Source organism: Puma concolor, chromosome D2 (assembly GCF_028749965.1).
Source record: "Puma concolor isolate L17-30 chromosome D2, mPumCon1.1.hap2, whole genome shotgun sequence".
Classification (NCBI taxonomy): Eukaryota; Metazoa; Chordata; class Mammalia; order Carnivora; family Felidae; genus Puma; species Puma concolor.
The window spans coordinates 49,040,625-49,065,015 of record NC_141677.1 but is presented as its reverse complement, the minus strand read 5'-3'; the positions used below and the strand labels follow the sequence as shown (position 1 = coordinate 49,065,015).

General features: G+C 52.2%; 1 protein-coding gene across 2 annotated transcripts in view; it reads left to right on the top strand.

The window, feature by feature from the left end:
• Positions 1–21,175, top strand: part of ALOX5 (arachidonate 5-lipoxygenase) — a 50,271-nt gene extending 29,096 nt beyond the window's left edge. For both annotated transcript variants that reach the window (XM_086680290.1, XM_086680291.1), the window contains 10 exons: positions 3,810–3,916; positions 5,696–5,868; positions 8,953–9,099; positions 15,317–15,520; positions 16,238–16,324; positions 17,770–17,948; positions 18,238–18,359; positions 18,716–18,816; positions 19,164–19,334; positions 20,449–21,175. In XM_086680290.1, coding sequence (XP_086536416.1) covers positions 3,810–3,916; positions 5,696–5,868; positions 8,953–9,099; positions 15,317–15,520; positions 16,238–16,324; positions 17,770–17,948; positions 18,238–18,359; positions 18,716–18,816; positions 19,164–19,334; positions 20,449–20,628 — 1,471 coding nt within the window. In that variant the 3' untranslated portion in view covers positions 20,629–21,175. The remainder of the gene's footprint in view (positions 1–3,809; positions 3,917–5,695; positions 5,869–8,952; positions 9,100–15,316; positions 15,521–16,237; positions 16,325–17,769; positions 17,949–18,237; positions 18,360–18,715; positions 18,817–19,163; positions 19,335–20,448) is intronic.
• The last annotated feature ends 3,216 nt before the right edge of the window (positions 21,176–24,391 follow it).

Genomic DNA, 24,391 nt, shown 5'->3' with positions numbered 1-24,391 from the left:
GTGGGGAAATGGTCAGAAGGTGGGCAAGGAGCCCAGCCTTTACCTGAGAGGGGGAGGGGGGGAAAGTACCGTGGTGGTCCAAGAGGCTCAGCATTTTAGTGTCAAGAAGGAAGGAGCTGGTTGTCAGATGCACTAGAGAGATCCGGGGAGGTTAGGGCTGTAGGACCCTTCGGATGCAGCCGCTAGGAAGTCACCAGTGCCCTGGATGAGAGCACTTTCCGGGGACAAAGAGGACAGGAAGAAAAGACCAGGAAGAAGGTGAGGATTCTTCTGTGAATTGGGTGTGAAGGAAGAAAGAGGATGAGTGAATGAGAGAGGAAGACCCAGTGGAAGGAAGAGGGTAAAGTGCTGTGCTGCAGACAGGATTTTGGACTTGTCTGCTGGTCCCCCAGAACGCCAGTACCTAAGGCTGCAGCCTTTAATATTAACAGTGAGTGATAATTATGGCACGACTTGCTAATGTTTGTGGAATTCTTTTTAGGTACCAGTGTTTTTTGTACATCATGTCAGCCCTGCGAGGCGGGGGCAGTCATGTGCCCGTTTCACAGATGAGAAAACTGAGCCACAACAAGATTAGGGACTCGCCTAGGGCCACGTGGCCGGGAGGCGATGGGGCTGGGATCTTAGGCCGGGCCCTTAACCCCTGTGCTGGCCAGCACCATCTCAGCTGCCATCTGTCGGGGACTCCCAGCCCCATGCAGATTTGTGTCCAAACACAAACACTTGGGTCGGGGGTTCTGAGACCCCCTGGTCCAGCCCCCGACCAGTGCCTGGCAGTCCCCTGTGCATGGACAGTTCCTGATAGAACCCACAGACCCAGAGCCTCGCTAGCCTGCATCCCCACAGCCTACGCCATAGCATGCCACTGTGCCCATGGTTAAACCCGGTCCCGCCTGCGGAAAACAAACTTGTGGCCGAGGTCGCCAGAGACACCCTCCCCGTTGAACCTCCAGCTCAGGGCAGTCATTTCCGTGCCACTTCTGGATAACTCCGGTGGCTTGTGTCCTCCGGGCCACCTGCTCTGCCTGGAACGCGGCTAGCCCTCCTCAGGAAGCTTTGCCCCCAACTCCAAACAGCCAAACTGTGAAGTGGAAAATGGAGAAGCTGTTAGAAGGAAAGGGGCAGGGGAAGCAGAGGCGACGAGGGCTCTCCCCTGTCCTGCCTCAGGGCAAGCACTGTTCCCGCCTGGCTGTGTGACCTTGCGTGAGCCAGGCGCCCTCTTTTGGGCAGGTCCTCTTCGTGCCGTAACAGACCTTTGAAGCCCCGGTATTCCTGTTGCGATAAGCATGTGGAAATGTTTTGCCTGTAGATGACATGCAAATATTTTCCTCCTAATTCCACTTCTTTCTGAGTCTCTGGCTTCCTCCGAGTACTGCCACACCCCACCGTGTTGTCAGTGCCAGATTTCTGTTTTGAAGTCAGAGAGACCCAGCTGGGGAGACCGTGAGCCACATGGGGCTGTGACTCACCCCTGGTTCCTCACAAGATCCCCCAGGGCCGAGGACCTCTTTCCTGGGCACCATCTCGTAGTGGGCTGGGCTGGGGCTGCCAGGATTGTAGAGGCCTGGGAAGGCGTCTCCTCCCTCAGAGATGAGTCCTTTTCCATCTGACAGTGGGTGTCACAGGGACATTTGTTCCTTTAGTTTAACAGTGGTTCTGTGCCAGGAGGCTCAGCCGACGGGGGAGGTGGAGGAGGAAGGGGCAACAAGTCTGAAAGAAGCTTCCCTGGGGGCCTGCCTAGCGGTGGTGAGGCACAAAAGCAAGTGTGTAAAATAAACATGTGTGGGGAAAACCCCCCAAAAACCCCAAAACACAAAAAACAAGCACGTGTGTAAAAGGTCCTCCTTCCTGGGGAGGGGTTGGGGTAGAAGGGTCAAAGACACCAGCCTAGAGGAAGACACCAGCGTCATTCTCCAGCCCCCCGGGGTGCTGAGCACCTGCTGTGTCTGCCACTCTACCCAGGCTGCACTCCAGCACCTTCCAAGGACTACAGCCTGTCAGTAGCCTGCAAGGCAGCTGGGTCATCCAACTCACAGAGAAGTCAAGGCCCACCGAGGTTACCAGGCTCGCGGCCCCTCGGCTCGCTCCTGGGCAGTGTGGGCTCCTAGGGGGTCCCAGGGTGGCATTTGTGAGACTGAGGGGGGATGCGGAGGGGAGTCATAAAGGCATGTCATGTTCTGCCTCAGGTGCCTTCTCCATGTCTGGCAGGGCTGGGAGGGGCCCCCTGAGTTTCCTGCTTATCTGCCAAGTCGCTGCACTCAGTCACAAAGACTTGCCGCCCTCATGCATGCTCCCTGGTGCCTCGCCTGCAATGAGACAGCCATCTGTCCCCATCAGCCAGGTGGACTCTGGACAAAACACCCAAACTTCAGTCCTTTGATTCTGCTGGCAAAGGTGTGCGGTGGCTTTGGGACTCCTGAGCCTTTTTGTGACAGCACTTGGGCCCCAGCCAGCACCTCCCCTATCCCCCTCGTCCCCCAAGTAGTGAGTCCAAGGAGGTTCCCCGGGCTTGCACGGGTTAGGGCTACTGCTTCCGGGAGGGCTGGGCTCTGCTTGGGAGGTGGGTGGATAGGAAGGGGAGTTCCCTGGCACCGGCCAGCTTGGTCCCCTGCCCCAGGTATTTGCACTGCCCTGCTCAGTGATCCCTGCTGCCTGAGCCACCGGAGCACCTGGAGGTCTAGGCTCAGCACTGAGCAACACAGACTCGCCCTTGCCCTCCAGGGGACTAAGGCAGACTCAGGTATTCGTGTTTACTGTACTTAATCTGCCATCAGTACTGCAGACATAGCATCACAGGCAGCCCGGTCTGGGGAAGGGGCGACTTCCCTGAGATCAAAGGAGGAGTTGGGGGTACTCCAGGCGAGCCCTCCAGACACCCCATAGGCTCAGGAGGTGACAAAAGGGGCACTGGGTATTCCATGCAAAGCCCCAAGCGAGGATATACAGGTAGGAGTCTTCGACTCTGGAGGAGTGGACAGTGAACATTGACAGTGGGGAAGAGACACGATAACTGCCTGGTATCCTCAGCGGTGGGTGTGGCCGAGAGAGAGAAACTAAGGCAGAGTGTGTCCCATGAGCACTGGCCAGAATTCCCTTGCCTCTGTCCTCCATCTTGCTTGAATTAGTAGGGAGGTCTGGGACACCTCTCACTCTTCCCCACCTTCCCCAGGCCCATCCCACAGTCGCCTCCTCCAGCCAGCCCCTGGGATTGCTCAGGTCACTCAGATCTCACTCTTGAGTACCTGCAGCCTGCATTTTAAATTCATCAAGCTCCTGTCCTGGCTTATTTTGCTATCCTGTGTAACGAGCATTTGGAAAACTATCTCCCTCAGCACCAGGCACAGAGCCAGAGTTAAGCAGAAAGCAAAGGATACGCTCGATGGAATCCCTCATCCCCTAAAACCCCAGAAGACTAGGTAGAGCAGCTGCAGAGGAGATAACGGCACTCTGTGCCTGGACGCTTTGCACCGGGGGGGGGGGGGGGGGGGGGGAACAGCAAAAGTTTGATGAGTGAATGAATGAAGGCATGGACGAAAGCAGGCATGGATGGGACAGGAGGCACTGTGGACAGTTCTCAAGGGCAGCGGCCAGTCTCTTTCATAGGGGAGATGCCGTAGGGAGAGCATCGGTGTAGGTACCTGTTTCTGTCCTGGTTCCACAAAGCTGCCCCCTCAGAGCTGCCCTGGGTTCATTTCCTTGCTGCCCAGGAGGTGTCTAGAGGCCTCATGAGACCACAATATGAAGGGGCTTTGCAGAGGGGGGCAAGGCCAGAGCGAGTGCCAGTGGGGACGCTGTCTCCTGGTCTGCAGGATGGAGAACCTGTTCATCAACCGCTTCATGCACATGTTCCAGTCTTCCTGGAGCGACTTCGCCGACTTCGAGAAAATCTTCGTCAAGATCAGCAACACTATTTCGGGTGAGTGTGCCTTTGGGGTCTCTCGTGGTGCTGGAGAGACTTGCCTGGGAACTGGAAAGGGCTGTCCCGCCCCACTCCGACAGGCTGGGCACCCGTGCCCCGGGTCCCGCGTTCACTGGCCTTCACCCTCCTGCCCAGAGGTTTCTCCTCCTTTGGACACTCAAGACTGAGCACCCTCACCCTCGCTTCATCAAGTCTCAGAAATATCAGAGCTTTGTGTTTACACGAATCGGCCATTTGTGGCGCTTCTGAGCAGAGTAAAGGCAGAACGGAGCTTGTGTTTTAAGGATTTGCATGAAAGCGACTTTGCGTTCCCTTGGAGTAGGATGTGTTTGGTGAAGCAATAGCATTGTACTTGCCAGGGATAGCACGGAAGGAAAACACGGCATCAGAAGCATAAGGAAATGGGAATGATGGGTGAGGGACGGGTATTGAAGTAAGCACCAGGTGAAGACTGCCTTTGTGGACTCCTCCCCAAGACTCCCCCGCCTCTGCTCCCCTCCATCCCCCTCCGTCTCCCTCCATCCGGGGTGGAAGGCCTTGAGTCCCTTTTTCCCCCAGAGGCACAATGTTTTACAGCAGATCTCTAGAACGTATCCATCTTGCTTAACTAAAATGTTATCCTCACTGATCCGTATCTCCCCATTTCCCGTCCCTGGCCCCAGCAGCCACCAGCCCACTCCTTGATTTTATGGGCTTGACTGTGTTAGACAGCACATGTGAGTGGAATCGTGTGATATTTGTCTTTCTGTGACTGGCTGATCTCACTCAGCATAATGTCATCTCCACGTTCACCCACAACGTTCATCTCATATTGCAGAATATCCTTCTTCTTCTTAAGGCTGAATGCTATCTCATCATATGTATACAACACACTTCCTTTATCTATCCCTCTGTAAGTGGACACTTAGGTTGTTTCCGCATCTTGGCTATTATGAAGTGTGCTGCGGTGACCATGGGAGTGCGGATTTCGCTTCCAGATCCTGATTTTAATTATTTGGGATAAATACTCAGAAGCAGGATCATTGGATCCTACAGAAGTTCTATTTTTAATTTTTTGTGAAGCCACCCTACTGTTTGCCACATCGGCCAAGCATTTTGCATTCCCACCAACCCATGCACAAGGGTTCCAGGTTCCCCGTGTCCTCACCAACACCTGTTGTCTTTTGTTTTTATAACAGCCATCCTGTCAGGTGTGAGGCAATATCTCATTGTTCTGAAATGCATTTCCCTGATGATTAGTGACATCGGGCATCTCTTCATATACCTGCCATTTATTTGTATGTCTTCTATGGAGAAATGTCTGTTCAAGTCCTTTGCCCATTTGTTAATCAGGTTATCAGGGTTTTTTGCTGTGGAGTTGTAGGAGTTCTTTACTGATTTTGGAGATGATGCGTTATCAGATGTGCAGTTTGCAAGTGTCTTGGATTCTGCAGGTTGTTTTTTCACTCTGTGGACTGTTTCCTTTGCCGTGCAGAAGGTTTTTAATTTGACGTGATCCCATTTGCCCATTTTTGGTTTTGTTCTTGAGAAAGGGATTCCTCCGGAACCTCTGAGCCACGAAGGGCAGCTCAGGGAAGACAAGGTGGTGCCATGGCCTGACCCAGTGGCCAAGCAGTTGGGCACAGCAAGCAGAGTTCCAGGTTGACCAGCTGTGCAGCAAACACCTGGGAGAAGGGACCCAGCAGCGACTCTGGCCCTCAGCCAGGGTCAGGAGGGCTGCAGCCCGGGTTGCCCCCCCTCGGAGCTCAGGCAGGGCCACGATCTTCTCCCCCATAGAGCGAGTCATGAAGCACTGGCAGGAAGACCTCATGTTTGGCTACCAGTTCCTGAATGGCTGCAACCCGGTGATGATCCAGCGCTGTACGAAGCTGCCCGAGAAGTTCCCTGTGACCACGGAGATGGTGGAGTGCAGCCTGGAGAGGAACCTCACCTTGGAGCAGGAGATCGAGGTAGGACCGGGTTGTCTGGTGATGCTGGCCAGGGCCAGCTCAAATGGCCAGGTCACCCTCTGTCAAGCGGAAACCGCTTTCTGCTGACCAGTGCTCGCCAGCCCACAGGCCACGATCTCCGGGCTTGTCTGCCGGGCCCATGGCGAAATCGGCTGCCCTCGGCGAAGCAATCTCTTCCCTTCCCTGGGCATTTATGGAAACTCGTGACCAGTGCCGGAGGAGGGACTGAGGAGGATACTTCTCAATGCTCAGGGGCTGGGAATGTATCCATATTTTCAACATCGATATCACTAACGGAAAGAACTCCCTCTGAGCAGGAGGTCAGTTGTGGGCCAGGCTTTGTGAGAGATGCTTTACACACACGGTCATCAAATTGTCACCCACCTTGCAAAGGTGAGGAAACTGGAGGAAGAAGCAAACCTTGTATCAGAACAGAAAAAGAAGGGAGAAAATGGATGGAATTTTTAACTTTCAAATTAGAAATGTTAGTGTCTCCTGGTTCTGTCCTCACCCTCTCCCCAGCCCTCCTCTTGGCTCACCTGCAGGGACTTAAGGGACAGGAATGGCCCTTGCTCTCCAGTCACTTGACCTCTTCCACCAGATCCAGGATAGCGGGGCCCTCGACACCTGTCCCCCCAGGTGTCTAGGTGGCATTCTGTTTCCGGTCACCACGTCTTGTTTGCTCAGCTTGCCTTGGGGCCCAGCTAGAGAGGGATGGTCTGTGCCATCTGTGGACAGACCCGTCAGCCCCACATCCTGCCTACCTGACTCTGGAGCCATCTGCCAGGCTCACATCCCTTGGGAGTCCCATGCCCCAAGGCAGGTGGTCCCAACCCCCTCGCCCTGACCCTGCCCTGGCGCCAGCACACTACCTGGTCACATGGACAGCTGACAAGGACAACACATGCCCCCACACAGGCACACACTCACACATGCACACAGAGCAGTATTCTTTTGTAGACTTAATTTCTGGATAGATTTATATTGCTTCAGGGGCTATAGTTTTCACAATTCAAATCAGAGAATCAAAGAACCTTGAAAGCCACAGAATCCTAGAACTGGAAGGGACTTAGTAGCTCTCTGGCAGGCGAACAGCTTCTGCCTGGGAGTCCTTGCCACCTCTGGAGGTGGCGGGGGTGGGGGGTGGCTTTCTTTGCCAGAATGGTCATCTTTCCTGTGAGTGATGGTCTTGAGGTTTAGCTGTGGTTTTGGTCATGAAGCAATAATCTAATAGCCGCCACTGACTAGAGTCTTACACACCATCCGTCTCATTCACACACACCTGCCATCTGTTACACACACACTATCCCATCTCTTACACACACATCTCTCATCTCCTATGGCACAATTCCTCATTTCCTGAGTCAGTCCTTAGGGCCAGAAAAATGGAATACAAGGACCAAAATGAGAGGACAGGGACACCAGACAGACAAAACACCAATGTCTACTACAGAATCCCAGAACATCAGAACTAAGAGATAGGATTTTCCCCCTCACTTTTCAGAAGGATGAAACTGAGGCCCAGAGAGACGAGGTGGGAAAAATAACAGAAATGCCCCGGGCACAGGCCCAAATCCCAGGCCTCTCGGTTCCCTGGCCTGGGTTCCCAGGGCCTCCTGTTAGCCTGGCATCATCACCTTAACCAACCTGAGTCTTCTCAAGATTTGATTGGCAGCCACTCCTTCTGTGCAGTACTTATGATGGTCCTCAAACTCCGTCCTCTCCACCGCTGTCCCACATGTACTGCAGACAGACTGCTCCGAGCTCATCACTGATGTCAGATGACGGCCATGGCCCTTAAGGAGGAAGGTGGAAGGAGGAAGGAGGAAGGTGGAGGAGGAAGGTCCTTAAGGACCAGGCCCTTAGCTCCTTTCTTGTCTTTGGTCCCCCTCGGCGGGATTCCTGAAGCATGTGCTCGGTGGCCCAGCTGGCAGAGTTGTGGACACACATCTCACCTGAGCACCTGTGGACCCGACCTGCCACCGGTCCTCTACCCAAATTCTTCAAGCTCTTGACTGAGCGGGTCCCAGCTTTGTGAAAGGAACCCTCACAGCACTCAGGTTGGGCCCCCTCTAGAAGATCCAAGTGTATTCCGCAAAAGGTGGCTTTCACCCTTCCCCAAATCCCAGGCACGTTCAATTTTTTTTTTTTTTTGAAGTATAATAACCACAGAAAAGAGGGGCGCCTGGGTGGTTCGGTCAGTTAAGCATCCGACTTCGGCTCAGGTCATGACCTCACAGTTCCTGAGTTTGAGCCCCACATCAGACTCTGCGCTGACAGTGAGGAACCTACTTGAGATCCTCTCTCTCTCCCTTTCTCTCTCTGCTCCTCCCCCACTTGCACTCTCTCTCTCTCACAATAAACAAACTTAAAACTTTTTTTTTAATAACCACAGCAAAGAGTAGCAATCAGGAGTGTCAGCAAGCTCGATGCATTTTCACCAAGTGACCCCAGCATGCCACCAGCCTCAGACCAGGACACAGAACACCCTACCCAGGAACACAGACCCCCTCCTGCCCCTGTAGGCTCTCCCCTGACCCTGAAGAGCCCACCCTCCCCCAAACCCTGAGGACCTCCTTGGACCCTGCAGACACCGCCTCTGCAGACCCCGCCCCCCTGCCCCTTCAGCCCTGCCCCCCCCCCCCCAGCAGAGCTTCCACCCCTGCAGACCTGCCCCTGTTTCTCCTCCAGACGCTCAACTTTGCCTAGTTGTGAACACCATGTAAATGGAGTCCTGCAGCGTCATTCTTTGGAATTTATGTTCTCTTGTGTACTTTATCTGCACTCTCTCTTTCTTATCAACCTGCCGCTGTGGATTTCAACATCTTTCACGAGGGTCTAGAAGCCTCCAGTTACAACAAATGCAGCATCCGCCACTGCCATTCCCTCACATCCCCAGAAAACCACCGCAACCTCTGAAAGCTCTTGATGTGCATCGGCCTTGAGTCAGGGGCCAACACTATCAATTCTGAACTCCATTCAGACGCTGGGGCCTCAAAAGCTCCTCTCCCTCCCTTAGGCCTGATTCTTGGCTCCGTCCCTGGCTGAGACTGATGTGGACATATTTCCCCTTGCCTCCCACAGCAGGGGAACATTTTCATCGTGGACTTTGAGCTGCTGGATGGCATCGATGCCAACAAAACGGACCCCTGCACTCTGCAGTTCCTGGCAGCGCCCATCTGCTTGCTGTACAAGAATCTGGCCAACAAGATTGTCCCCATTGCCATCCAGGTAGGCGGCCCACCCTGCTCCCTTCCCAGACGGCTCTGCCCTCGGCAGCCAGGGCCTGGGGAGGAATTTTCTAGATGTCCACCGGAACCTCCAGGAGGAAGAGGCCACTCTGCTTCTCATCTCCTCGGGAGGGTGCCAAGAGCTTAGGCCTCTGCCAGGTGGACAAGAAAAGCCAGAACTTAGGGCTCCCTGCCAGCCACGGGGAGGGCTGTCCATGAGGAGCAAAAAGGGCTTCCCTCCCCCAAGATACACTGGACATCTTCCTGCAGAGCCAGGTCCTCCGCTGAGGACCTACCCTGGAATAACACACTACACCCCGCCCCCACTCCCAGCATCCTGGGAGTTGGGCGGGGGACACAAGTCCAAACACCAGAAGGGGCCAGGCAGGGGAGGCTGCAGGATGAGCTGGAGATTTAGGCCACAAGGGGGCATCATGGAGGCTGGCCTCACGAACCAGCCCAGTCCTGCGATGCTGCCTTCTAGTGTCCACGGGTTGTTCTCTACCAAGGAGGAAGGAGAAGGAGAGAGGAGCAGTCTGGGGAGAAGAGGCAGGGGCAGAGCGTCACCTCTCCCATTCCTGGCTGCCCTCTGCTTCCTCAGAGCACCAGGCACATTGTGGCCACTGGTATTCAGACAGCAGGAAAGAACCCCCACCCAGGACAGCACCAGATGTAGGTCTGTGAAGGGGGGCTGCTGCACAGGGGCCCCCATGGGGAACAGGTGGACAGGCATTCAGCAAACTACTTTGAGCCAGCTGTGAACCGGGCATTGAGTGCTGCGGGCGTAATCACAGATGGTTTTGCCAGGTGCTCACCATGTGACAAGACTGTCCCAAAGGTGACACCGTCCACAATCCCTTACCTTCAATTCTGAAACCTAAAAAGTTCTAAAACTGCTAGGTTTTTCAAAAATTTGCAGCAAATTCATTGGCAGCAAAACTTGCTCTGAACCGAAAGGAGAGACTGTTTAGAAGCTTTGCCTCATTCGATGTGACAGGCGTGTGTAGCACTACCGAAATATGTGTGTTTGACTGTGAAATATTACAGGGCGGGGGAGAGAGGTGTCACATAATGAAGTACATGCACTGCCAAAATCCTAAAAATTCTGGATTCTGAAACACTTGGCCGTCAGGGTTTCAGAGCAGGCCCCGCCTCTGTTCACGTGGTCGTCATTACAACTCCAAGGACGGGGATCACTGCTGTGGATCATATTCAGCAGATGAGAAAACAGACGCAGGCGCACACAGTCCGTACAGCCGGTATTCACGCCAGGCCGTCTGGCTCCAGAGTTCGCGCTTCCATCTCCTGGTCTCAGGAGCACATCTTCCCCCAGAGGGATTCCCAGCCTATCAGAGAGAAGCCCTGTGCTTCAGAAACTGAAGGGACAGGCAATGCAAGAGAAGCAAACAGAGCTAGGAGATCAAGGAGAGGAGCCATTGACCAGGGACAGGCACCTTGGAAGCAGCCTGTCCTCCAGAGACTTCTTGGAGGGGCCTGGAGTCAGGGGCCTGGCTTCAGTCCCAGCTCTGCCACTTGTTAGCAGGTGTGGGACCATGGGCAAGTCACAGTGTTCCTGAATCTCTTCCCTCTACCGAAAACGCAATCTTTGCAAACTGTAAAGAACCACGAAAATGAAAGCAAGTAAATCCAAAATCTGGTTCTTCAAAAGGTCGAAGAAAATAAATCACCCTGTCATGAAGCTAATGAAAAGGGGGGGGGGGAGCAAAAATATACAATATTAGGAATAAGAAGACATGACCGCAAGAGTCCTTTTTTTTTTTTTTTTTTTAAGAGTAATAGCATGGCAACAAATTTGAAGAAGCTGAAAGGGATGGGTAAAAACCTGGCAAAGTATAAATTATTGGAAGAAACTGTAGAAAACAGGCCAGTATCCGTGTAAGCAGTTAGGAAGCTGACCAAATGTCTAGACTGGTGAAAGGCCCATGTGGTGAGCAGCTGAGCTCCAGCTAGCCTGTAAACAGCACACATTTCCAGGACTCTTTCAAGTATTTCAGCTCCTGAATTCATTCTCTGAAGCTGGCATAACTTTCATGCTGAAACCCAAAACAGGCAGGCTCCAAAAAAGCTGAACAGAAGACCAATCCAAGTTACAAAGACAGATTTTAAAGGAAATCCAAATACGACATTAGCAAAGCGAATGTAGCAGTGTCATGAATGACTAATGGGTCATAACCGAGCCAGGTTTATTCCTAGATGTTTCAATAGCAAGAAAGCACAATAAGGCTTCTGATTGTATCAAGTGACTCCAACAGGGAACTTAGTAGCATTTAGCAGCCCCAACTAGTAAATATTAAAATGTGCCAGAAGCAATCTATTTCCCTGCGATAGAGATAGGAAATCTCATTCAAAAATGGTAAGCCTAAAGCCATTTCTGTTAAAATCATAAATAAGAATGCTGATGTCACCACTGTCACTCAACATGGTCCTGGAGGTCCTGGAATCTGCAACAAAGAAGAAAATAATCAATGTGAGAAAAAGAGAGAGAGAGAGAGAAAACTATCTTTTGGTAATGATGTGATGGTGGACCTGGAAAACCTAAGACTCTCATTTGTCAAAAAGCTATTAGAATTAACACGTGGATTTAGCAATGCGTCTGGATATATATGCTCCTCAAAAGCACCAATTGCGTTTTGCCTGCTAACAATACGATACCATATAAAGAAAAACTGTAACATCATTTTAAAGGCTGTAAAATGAAATCTTCACATGTGCTTTCTTTCATATTGAACAAGAGAAGTTTATGTCAGTCCTACCAAACTTAATCATATAAATCTAATGCACTTCCAATTAAATTTTCAATCAGGCTTTCTTTCTTTCTCTTTCTTTCTTTCTTTCTTTCTTTGTTTGTTTGTTTTTTTTGGGGGGGGTGAGAGGGAGATGTGAAAACCAAATAGAAGAAATTAAAGATACATATGGAAAAAGAAGTGTCCAAGGATAGCCAACAATTATTTGAAAAAGAAAAAAACAAGGAGGGCTTTCCTTGCTTGGTATTAAGGAATACCATAACGTCTCTGTTCAAGGCAGGTGCTATGCATAACAGACAGAGTGGGGGGAACGGTATATAAAGAGGCCAGAAATAAGGCCAATACATAAGAATTTAAAGCATGACAATGGTGGTTTCTCAGTAAAAAGGGATAGAATTTCAGTGGTACTATCACAACTGTCTTCACATAAGGAAAAGATTAAATTGGACCCATATGTCATACTAGTTACAGAAATAAATTTCAGATGAAGTAAAGATTAAAATGGAAAAATAAAAGCGAATTTAGGAGAACAATGTATAATGTGGATGCTAAGGAGACTCCTTAAAGTAGAAACAGGAAGCCCAGAAGTTATAAAGGAAAAGACAGGCATATTTATTGTGTAAAAAAGACATATGAATATCTATAATGTACACATAGTTGCTTCAAATTGACAAGGAAAAGGCAAATATCCCAATAGAAAAATGGGCAGAGAAAAGGAATAGACAATTGGAAGAAGAGGCGACATATGGAAAAATCAGCATATGGAAGAATCCCCCCTATGTCACTAGTAGTTAAGGAAATGGAAATTAATTACAATGAGACACTACTTCTGACTCATTAGGTTGGAACCAAAAACCAGTGATAACACCCAACCTCTAGCAGGGACAGCGCCCCCACCCCCCACCCCCACCACCACTGGCCATGAGTCACTGAAGCCCAGGGCACGTTCACTCTCTAATCACAGGCAGGCCTGGGCAGCTCAAAGTCAGTACCTGGGCCTTCACGGGAGCAGGTCCTGCAGCACTTGTGGGGTGCGCCTCTTTGAGGTTCTGGATTGCAATGGGTGGTCAGAGGGTCCGAGGCAGGGGCCGGCATGGCCAGGGGGGTAGGAGGGGCTCAGGGCTGTGCAGTTCACTGAGCGGGTGTGTCCCAGCTGAAGGAGCCCACAGTAGGGCCTGCCTGTCCCTAGCACAGCCATTCCCGGCCCAGTCAGTAGAAATGAAGGCACTCACGGTAAGGACGCACATGTGAGGGCATCACAAGGCATTGCTCCTGGAGGGAAATCAAACTTGAAGACAATCTGAAGGCAGTGGAAGATCGATTGAATGAAATCGTGTATGTCCAGACGACAAAATGTGATGCCACCTTTGCAAGGAAGGAGTTGGACGTATGGCAGCTGACCTGAGGGGCTTCCACAATGAGTAACTAAGCAGAAAAGCAAGACACATGGCAGAGATCATCTCATCTACAGAACCTGAATGCAGGACGCGGCGTACCATACACACGACAGGACCAGCACTCGTGTCCTGTGGGGACACGTGGGAAAGTGCAGAAGGGAACACTGGGATGGACTGGTTGGGGCACAAGTGAGCAAAAGAAAGAAGAGAAAGACATTCATTGTAACAGTGTCCAATTTACGGAAAGCTGAACAGACAAATATGCACCGAAGCCAAGAAGCTTGATGATGGGGGGATTTTTTTATTATGTTGTTCCTAAGTGACTGCAATTATTTTTTATCAATAAGTTTCTAATCATAAACAAAAAGCGACTTTGTGAACCAAAAAACAAACTTAAAAAACAAAACCAACAAGGTGTTCGGGACACGTTCAGGCCACAGTGTCACTGAGCCTGGGCAGGAGGGGGGAAGATAGAAGAATGGGTAGGAGGGGGATGCCCAAATCAGCGCGGCCATTGAGGCCAGTGTAAGAGTTCAAGGGGAAAGCATGTGAGAGTCTGGATTAGGCAGTACAGCGGAGAGAAAGGCTGAAGGCAGTGCCTGAGAAGGAACAGAGCACGGGTCCCAACCCAGGTCAGCTCTTTATCCACTGTGTGACCTGGAAGAAGGGCACAACCATTCTGAGCCTCAGTTTCCCCTTATGTAACATGGCAAGGAATACCTGACTTGCAGGGTGTTGGTATTATTTTCATGTTGAAATGATATTTTAGACATATTGGGTAAAATAAAATTGCATCATTAGAAGAAACTTCACCTCAGTTTTTTTTTTTTTTTTTTTTTTTACTTTTATTACTGTGGCCGCCTGAAAATTTTAAATTCCACGTGTGACTCACATTGTATTTCGACTAGATAGCACTATTTTCAAAGGAGAGACAGGGAAATTACCTTCCAAAATACTTAGCGTGACCTTGAGGAGTCCAGCAGGTTTGGCCCCTCCCCACGGTCTCAGCAGCTGTCCTCCTGGGTCAGTCTGAGGTAGCCACACCGTCTCTGAAGAGCCCAAGGCCCAGCCCAGCCCCAGCCCTGGCCCGCAGTTCCAGCAGCCCGAATGCTGCTCCCTCCACTCCGGAAAATGCCTTCTTATCCCAGGAAGGCTAGGCCTCATCTCAAAGAGGAGGCAATAACAGAGCTCACGTGACATCACACTGTCAAGGCCTGAAGCTGTGCAGGCTGGTGGCTGTCATGGCAAAGCTGGGGTCCAAGGATTGGTGGGCAGGGAGGGCTGAACATAGGGTGACTTCAGCAGAGGCGTCAGCGGCCAGATCATGGAGTTTGGGGGTTTTTCTTTTCTGGCTTTAAGAGGTGACTGAGTGTTTTCAAAGAGATTGACATAACAGGATTTGCATTTTAGGAAAAAAAAGGCACCCTGGCCCCACCTTGGAGGTGAAACTGGAAAGGCAAGCCTGGTCTCTCCTATAGGAGGCAACTGGCTGCGGGTCTGGGCTCAAGAGACTGTGACCTAGGCCACTGCATCCTGAGCACCCGAGAGCCCTGGGAACTGGAGGCGCTCATCAAGGGCAAGAAGGGAAGTCAGGAACACCGGCCAGAGCCTGGGGAACAGCAGCCTTTAAGGGAAGAAAAGAGGAAAGTGTGGGCCATGGAAAAGCAGCAGTCAGAGCAGCGGGCGGAAACCAGGAGGGAGCAAGCAGGCAAGGGAGGCGAGAGAGATGAAGGCAGGAGTAGAAACACCAACCTGCTCCTTGCTGGTGTTTTTAGCCATGTTGTTCACGTGCCGTAACTCTGGGAGGTAAGTAGTGTTGCAGATGGAGGAACCAGAGCTTGGAAAGGCTCAGGAAGGTGTCCAGCATCCTAGTGATGCCGCTGGGGTGGGAAATGCAAACCCTGGACCCTCTGCCCTCCTCTGTGAGCCTCTTGTGACTCAGAGACCACTGCTGTAAGACACTTGGATTCTTCTGGGGTTTCCTGAGAAGCCAGGCTCTCCTGTAAGCTATGCAGAACAAAACATTGCCATTTATTCTCTTTCTCTAATGTATCAGCTCAACCAAGTCCCGGGGGATGAAAACCCGATTTTTCTGCCTTCGGATGCAAAATATGACTGGCTTTTGGCCAAAATCTGGGTGCGCTCCAGTGACTTCCACGTCCACCAGACCATCACCCACCTTCTGCGCACACATCTGGTGTCTGAGGTTTTTGGCATTGCCATGTACCGCCAGCTGCCCGCTGTGCACCCCATTTTCAAGGTACGGCAAGCTACGGCGGGGTGGACAGAGGGAGGGAGGTGGGGCACTGGCAACCCCACAGGACTGTGGCTGGGAGTAGCCAGCAGACACGGGCCCCTGGAGAGATGCTCAGGGGGCAGTGCTACAGCTCTGAGCCTACGGGCTCCTGAGCACATGAAGCCCAGGCCTGGCCTGGGAGCAGAGTTGGAAGAGGCAAATGAGGTCAGTGTGACCCTTGTCTGATCCTAGGCGGTAGCCCTGCCCTTCTCTCTTCCTGAATCCTCCTGGCACTGACTGCTGGGGTGATGCAGGCCCTAAAGACCTCTCTGGGCCCGTTTCCCCATCCGTAAAGCAGAGCAAATAATACATCTGCCTCCTCGGATTACTGTCAGAGTCAAAATAGTTAACAAATTCGGGGAGCTTGAAACAGTGCCTAGCACATAGTTAAGCTTTGTACACGTGTTCACTATTCCCATTTTTACCGTCATCACGTCACTAAGCATGGAAGCTGCACCCCCACCCCCACGCCACCCCCGCCCCCGGCCTCCAGCAGCTACTCAGCAGTGAAGATCAGCATGGCCACCCTCACTTCCTCCCTCGGCCCTAGCATCACCCCTCCTCAGTGGACGGGGGTGCGGGACGCCGAGAGGGCTCTGGGGGCACCTGGGAAGTGTAGACCTGGTCAGGAGGCCTGGGGGACCTTCTCCGAGGCCTTCTCCTTGCTCCTCCCTCCCCCAGCTGCTGGTGGCGCACATGCGGTTCACCATCGCCATCAACACCAAGGCCCGCGAGCAGCTCATCTGCGAGTACGGCCTCTTCGACAAGGTGAGCACCTCCTACCCACCTCCTGCAGGGCCCCACTTCTCCAAGCCTCCAAGCCCACACCAGATTTCCTCTCAGGAGATGGGCCCCTCGGCACCACGACAGCGGTGGATGCCTGGGAAGGGTGGGAGGCTGGAGGAGGCGCTCAGAGGGAAGGCACCCCGGGTCCTCTGGCCAGTCTCTGGCCCCTTCCACACCAGGGACCTCTCCTCTCCCGAAGGCACTGCCTGCTTGTCACTTCTTCTGCTGCCCGGCCGGTGTGGCCCGTCGCCTCCTCCTGCTGCTCCGCCATCCTCTGGCTTGCGGTGTAGATCCTGCCTCCTGGCACCCACTGCTGCCCTCCTGCTCTGCCGCCCTCACTGAGCACCACCGCCCACCCTCTGCACTTCTGGGCAGACGCTCCCTCCCCTCCATCCCCATCCTTCACCTGGCCCATTCCAAGCCCCTGTGGCCTTCCCAAGCCTGGACCCTCCTGGCAGCCTTCACCACTGCCCTTCTTCCTCTTCCATCTCCTGTCAGTGAGGCAGCCAGGTCACCAGTAAGCCTCAGCCATCGTTTGGGTTACAAATGACAAAACCCAAGTCAGAGCAGCTGAAGCTGGAAAAGAAGTGTACTATCTCAAAACCCTGGACAATAGTGAGGTGAGGGAGCCTCTGACCCCTCCCAAAATGAACCCAGGCACTCAAATGGCCTCAGGGGACGAGCACACTGGCGGCACTCTACCACTCTTTAAAAACTGTGTTGGCCTCATTCTCCCAGCCAGGCTCTGCAGACAGACATGGGCGGGGTAATGGGACCTCATCACAGGGAGCTCTAGGCTCTCATGTTCCCATATGGTGACCATCACCCCCCATCCAAATAGTCCAGGGAGCAACTCTGAACAGTCTGGCTTGGGTCAAATGACCTGTGGCCCAATGTGTGGCACCCCAGTACCCAAGTCCTCCTTGAAGCTTCTGGGTCCTGACTGTTCAGCCACCATGAGTGCCTACATCTCAGCAGCTGGGATGAAGACCGGCATTCCTCCCTGGGCCTCTCTCCAGCCCTCACCTAAGCACACAACAGGCCCTCGAAAGACCTGTGTGGGTCATGGCGGCTGGTATATGCCCCTCTCTTCACCCCAGGGCAGCCTGTGCTCAGAACCAGAGCAGGCCCCGCCCTCCCACAGCTTCCCTCCCACCCCCGGTCTCTGCACACTCCCCTCCACTGCAGCCCCTTGCATGAGATCGGGCAGATGTGCATTTCTAGAACCGCCTCTTTGGGCTGCCCTTGGCATTCTCGGAGCTAAGCATCCCTCCTACCCCACCTCCTAAACCCACAGGATGTGGGCTTGCCCCTCCATGTGCCTGGTCTCCCAGTGCCCGCTCATGGTTTCTTACGGTGAGCCCTGGGCAAGAAGGAAGAGGGGCGACTGACCTCAGCTCACAGCGCTCTCTTCCCTCCCACTCAAGGCCAACGCCACAGGGGGTGGTGGACACGTGCAGATGGTGCAGAGGGCCATGCAGGACCTGACCTACACCTCCCTGTGCTTCCCCGAGGCCATCAAAGCTCGGGGAATGGACAGCACAGAAGACATTCCCTACTACTTCTACCGGGACGATGGGCTCCTGGTATGGGAGGCCATCAATACGTGAGTGCACGCTGGGGCTGTAGGACCCACTCTGAGCGGGGTGTCCTGGAGGAGAAGACGACCAGGGCATTGACAACTGACTCAGCGGGCCAGTGGATGGCTCCATTGTCAGGGTACTGATAGAGGAAGGAAGGTATGTGGGTGGGGGCGGGGGTGAGTGACCTGAGCCTGGACATTAAGGAATAAGTCACAGGGCCACCAGTGTAGCCCTACCCTTGAGCTCAGGAACCCAGCCCTGCAAACCCTGGCCAAGTCACCCACTCCTAGCTGGGCCCTCCTCCTGAGCCAGGTTCACGGCCGAGGTGGTAGGCATCTACTACAAGAGTGACCAGGTGGTGGCAGAGGACCAGGAGCTGCAGGACTTTGTGAAGGACGTTTATGTGTATGGCATGCGGGGCAAGAAGACCTCAGGTACAGACCACCCCCAGCTCTCCTTCTAGCTGTCTCTTCTGCTCTTTCCTCACCTCTGACTCTCCTCGGGCGATCATGGCCCATGACATCCATCTTAGCACTTGGTGCTGGGGCCAGAGCCCCCAAGGGAGCCCTGCCCACCAATATGTCTTATGGGGACATCTCAGGGACTCTCTGCAGCCACTGAAACCAGGGTCAGAAACATCAGGAACACTGGGCCAACCCTTAGAGTGTCTTATCCATGCCTGGGCCCCTCAAGCCCTTGTGTGGGGGTGCTCAGGTCCTGGGATAGGGTTGGGGGGAGGGTGCCTGTGGGTCATCAGTCCCTCCCCAACCAGCCTCTGACTCTGCCTTAGGCTTCCCCAAGTCCATCAAGACCAGAGAGAAGCTTTCAGAGTACCTGACAGTAGTGATCTTCACAGCCTCTGCCCAGCATGCAGCAGTGAACTTTGGCCAGGTAGGCAAAGGCAGGATGAGTCCTCTGGGCAGGAAATTGCCAGAGTCACCTTGGCCGCTCCTAAAGGGCCCAGGCAGGGCCGCCTCTCTTCCTAGTCTTCTGGGGCTGATCTCCAGCAGCCTCGGGGCCAGAAACTACGCGTTCCCTGAGTGTGTTCTCCCCACTAAGCCAAGGATGCCAGCCGGAGTGGGGAACCGTGGCCCAGTCCTGCTGGAGCAGGAGGAGATGGAGGAGGGTGGGAAACACCTGGGCAGTTGCTCTGTTGGGCAGGTAGGGGCAGGGCCAGCCACAGATGGGTGGTGGCTGGCTGAGGAGGCACCCCCATGTGTCTGTGGCTGTCCCTACAGTATGACTGGTGCTCCTGGATCCCCAATGCCCCCCCAACCATGCGGGCCCCACCGCCAACAACCAAGGGCGTGGTCACCATCGAGCAGATCGTGGATACGCTGCCAGACCGTGGCCGCTCCTGCTGGCACCTGGGCGCAGTGTGGGCACTAAGCCAGTTCCAAGACAACGAGGTGAGCACTGGATGCCATTCTGCCCCCCTTCTAGGGGCAGGTCACCCAGAGTTAACCCATTTCTCCCTCTCTGGGCTTTGTGATTAAGGGCTTAGGCTGGACGCCTGCTCTCAGGGAGTCCTGACTTCCAGGGCTGGGGGTACCCAGGGGGTTCTCAGGTCTGCACCAGGTTGGAGCTCAGGGTGAGGGAGGGACAGGAGAGCACAGGCACTCTGCTCCACTGGTGACTCCCCGGAGGTAACGACTAAGAAGTTTCTGGGTATCCTTCCAGACATTCCCATGCACATACACCTTATTTAACCTAATGTCAAAGCTGGGTTTCTCAGTATCTCAAACATGGCATTTGCTCAGTGTTTCACAGAATGACTACCACTCCAACCACCCCTGTGGGCATTTTAGGGGGCATTTAGGTTGCTCTGGGGACTTTGCAAATGTGTTGGTCCCTCACATCTTTTTTTTGTATATGTGTCTTTGCACACATGTTTAGTAGGGCCACAGGATGTGTTCCTGGTAGAGGAATTTCTGGGTCAAAGAACGTTGAGATTGATCTGCCCTCCACAAACTAAGTCTAAAATCCCACCCTTTTCTGCCCTGGGTATGAAACTTTCCAATTTTAACAATCCAATAATTTTTTTTTAAATATGCCTAGTTTTAGTTTGCAGTCACCGCGTGAGTATACAAATGAGCACAGCACCCCAACAGGGTGTGGCCATGGCTCTCCTGGGCTGGAAAGGCTAGTGCTAACCCCTGTGCCCCTGCTGCCCGGAGCCCAGATGGGAAGGCAGGGATGCTACACAGGAACAGGGCCAAGCAGGACTGCACAGCCACATTCCCAGCACAGCTGGGACCACCGACAGCGTCCACATTCACCTGCCGCCATTACAAGCTGTTGTGGCCACCCTGCAGCACGGCAGTTATTTTGCCCATTCATCTGAAGACCCCAGCCCAGGAGCATTCTTGGGGTACTCTCAGCAGGGGGCAGGTGGTGAGGGGGAAATGAGCAGGTGCTCCCTTGCTGACTTTCCAAGGGATCATCTCTGGGGGTGAGACAAGCAAGGCCTGTCAGTTTACACCCCCTTGTCAAAGAGTAACCTGTCTGTGTCTGGGCCCTTAGCTATTCCTGGGCATGTACCCAGAAGAGCATTTCATCGAGAAGCCTGTAAAAGAGGCCATGGCCCGATTCCGCAAGAACCTTGCTGCCATCGTCAGCGTGATTGCTGAGCGCAACAAGAACAAGAAGCTGCCATATTACTACTTGTCCCCAGACCGGATTCCCAATAGCGTGGCCATCTAAGTGGCCACCCGGGCGTCTCACTTGAAGACGGCCGACTACCCGCGACCGGGCTCAGCAGCCAGACTCCAGCCTGCCCAGGTGGGCAGGCACACCAGGCGGCCCTGGGGCAGAACTGCTGGCAGCCTGCTCCTCTGAGGCTGCCAGGATTCCTGGCAATTCCCTCAGGCCCCAGGCCGACTGGCTTCAAACCGAACGCTGCCCAGGTTGGGCCACGTTCAGCCTAAGCTTTGGTGCATTTTCCAGTTTGTTCCCTAGTTTTCAGTGAATCCCATACTTTGATCAATGTGGATACACTGCAGGGACGCGTCCTACACAGAGCAGGACTGTGTAGCTTTCTGCCTACGCCTAGCTCAGTGCTTGCACGCCACTCAGCAACAGCAAGTCAGGACAACTGATAGATGTTCGTTCTTACTGGGAGACATGGAATGATTATTTTCTGTTCTATTTATGCTTGGTCCAATTTCTTGCATATAGTAAGTACCCAGATGAATCCTTGTTGAATGAATTAAGAATTGGCTGTCATAAAAATAAAGGAGTTCATTTAAAATAGGTGTCCTTCCGTGTATTATGTTCCAGTCACCCCCAAACAGCTCACATCCCCTTGCCTCACAGAAAAAGCCACAATCACTGTGATTCCATCTAGGCAAGAGCTTCCCCCTCAAACCCCATCGGGATAGAAGGTGGTTCCCCCTCTTCTTTTCCCAGAAACTCCTGAATTTTCTTCAGAATACATCTCAAATGTCATCCAGTCTGGGGAGGCATCTTTGCCCACAGCTCATCTATCTCCCAGGCCGTTGTCTAAACTTCTGTTGTCATCCTCCCACGCGGTCTCTCCCTTGGACCCAGAGCCCCTGGAGGACCAGGACCCCACCCACCTTCCTTGTGTGCCCCAGGGCTGGTTCCTCATTTTTCTCCTGCAAGGCACCTGACATGTTCTAGGCACTCTCTTGGAAGCTGGGGGATGTTTTCTCCAACAAGAGAGGACTCAAAATGACTTTTAACATGCATTTCTTGGGGCACCTGGGTGGCTCAGTTAAGCATCTGGTGCTTGATTTTGGCTTGGGTCATGATCTCACATTTGGGGAGATTGAGCCCCGTGGCGGGCTCTGCACTGACAGTGCAGAGCCTGCTTGGGATCCTCTCTCTCTGCCCCTCTCTCTCTCTCAAAATAAAGAAATAAACTTAAAATAAAATTAAAAAATTAAAATTAATAAAAGAAAATATAAAATGAATTTCTTTCCGCACACCCAAGAAGCAGAACCAGCCCTGAGTTTGGGCATGGTGATCCATTGTGTCGTCCTCCTACACACAGACCCAACCTATAACCCCCAGCCCCTGGCTTCAGAATCACCAACAGGGTCTCCAGAGTTCCTGGAAATGTGCTGGGCCAGAAGCTCAATGTCTAAGTAAAAGGTTCCACCAGGGCCAATATAGCAAAGGAGAAGGCATGCATGTGCTCCTGAAACCACAAGACCCTCTAAGGAAACTTGACCATTGGGATGGGTACCAGAGTGAGGCCCAGACCCCAAACTCCCTTCCATCCCTCTGAGAACTGTCCACACTGTGAGTGACCTTGGTGATGGACTTCATAAACTATGGTTGTGGTAAAGGCACTCACTCGGCTCCATGTCCAACACACCAACCTTTAGAATCAGCAAGGCCACGTGAGCAAAGGAAGGGAGAGGAAGGGTGATGCAGGTCCAACCCTGTGGGGGGCTGGGGACAGGGAAGGAAGGACTGGGTAGAATGGGCTCCAGACTGCAGGGCACCTCCATGAAAGCCTCGCTCCAGCTAATGTGGAGTCCTCAAGCAAAAGTGGCCCATTATAGAAATCTTGCATCAGGCAGGAATGACAAAAATGGTCTTGACATGAATGAAGGTCACAATAGATCCAAAGGTGTGGCAGCTGGAGCTGTCAGTGAAATATGTTCTCTGCACCTGGCCCTGCCAGTTCCCCTGCAGCTGGATATTCAGTAGCACCATTCCAGTGCTGCCACAGGGGTGTTTCGGGAAGCCCCACTTCTGTGCAAACCTCCGGCGGACCCCTAAGCGAGCAGGCAGGGGGCAAACTGCAGACAGCTCAATGGAGGATGAAACAACTATCGTGAGATCTGGGCTTTTAATTTTTTTAAGTTTATTTATTTTGAGAGAGAGAGAGAGCACACACGAATGTGGGGTAGGGACAGAAGGAGAAGGAGAGAGACTTCCAAGTGGGCTCTGTGCTGACACAGTACAGAGCCTGATGCGGGACTTGAACTCACAAACCGTGAGATCATGACCTGAGCCAAAACAAGAGTCGGTCGCCTAATTGACTGAGCCACCCAGGCGCCCCAAGATTTGGGCTTTTAAACAGTTTTCCATTTAAGCTCAACCAAGTTAACTGCTTGCTTAAAAAAAATCCTTTTCAGAGGAATATAAGGGAACTCAGAATCTCTAAAAAAAGAACATTCGCATTAGCCAGAGCACAATCCAAAATTATTCAACAAAGAATTAGGAAAATGTGATCTACTCTCAGGGAAAAGACAACTGACAGAAACTGACATATAATGACACAGATGTTGAACTTAATAGAGAATAATTTCAACGAAGCTTTTATACCTATGCTCTGTGGGTTACAGGAAATATGTTACCAATTCATGACAGGATAGGAAATCTCAGCAAAAAGTACACATTGTAAAAGAGAATGGAGGAGGAGGAGGGAAAGAGGAGAAGACTGGGAAGAGGAGGAAAAAGAATCATCAGATGGAAATTCTAGATAGAACTGAAAAATATCTGGAAAAAATAACTAATATAGCAGAATAGAGCAAAGAGTGACTTGAAGACAGATCAATAGAAATGATCCAATCTGAAGTGAAAAGAGAATGTGTTTACATGAACAGATCTGCAGAGATCTATGGGACGATATCAAAAGGTTTAACAGGGGTACCTGAGGGCTCTGTTGGTTAAGCGTCCTACTTCAGCTCAGGTCATGATCTCACGGTTTGTGAGTTCAAGCTCCGCGTTGGGCTCTGTGCTGACAGCTCAGATCCTGGAGCCTGCTTCAGCTTCTGTGTCTCCTCTCTCTCTGCCCCTACCCTCCTCATGCTCTGTCTCTCTGTGTTGCAAATATAAATAAGTGTTAAAAATAAAAAAAAAGGTTTAACATAAATGTAATTGGAGTCCCAGAAGGAGAGGGAAGGTGAAAGACTATGGAGCAGAACAAGTATTTGAAGAAATAAAAGCCAAAAATTTCCCAAGTTTGGTGAGAGAACAATTTATGGCTCCAAGAAGCTCAAAACTAAGCAGAATACATACAAAGAAACCCATACCTGAGGAGTCAAACTCCTCAAAAGGAGAGATTAAAGAGATACCTTGAAAGCAGTAACAGGTGACATACAATGAAACAATGATTTGAATTACAAATGACTTTTCATCAGAAACTGGGGGGCCAGGGGTACCTGGGTGGCTCAGTGAGCTAAGCGTCTGACTTCAGCTTAGGTCATGATCTCATGGTTCATGGGTTTGAGCCCTGCATCAGGCTCTGTGCTGACAGCTCAGAGCCTGGATCCTGCTTCAGATTCTGTGTCTCCCTCTTTCTCTGCCCCTCCCCCACTCACGCTCTCTCTCAAAAAAATGAATAAACATTAAAAAAAATTTTAAAAATTTGTAGAAACTGTGGGGGCCAAAAGACAACAAAACAACATTTTTTTTTTTTTTTTAAGTAGGCTCCATGCCCAGTGCAGAGCCCAAGGCAGGGTTCAAACTGACAACCGTGAGATCAAGA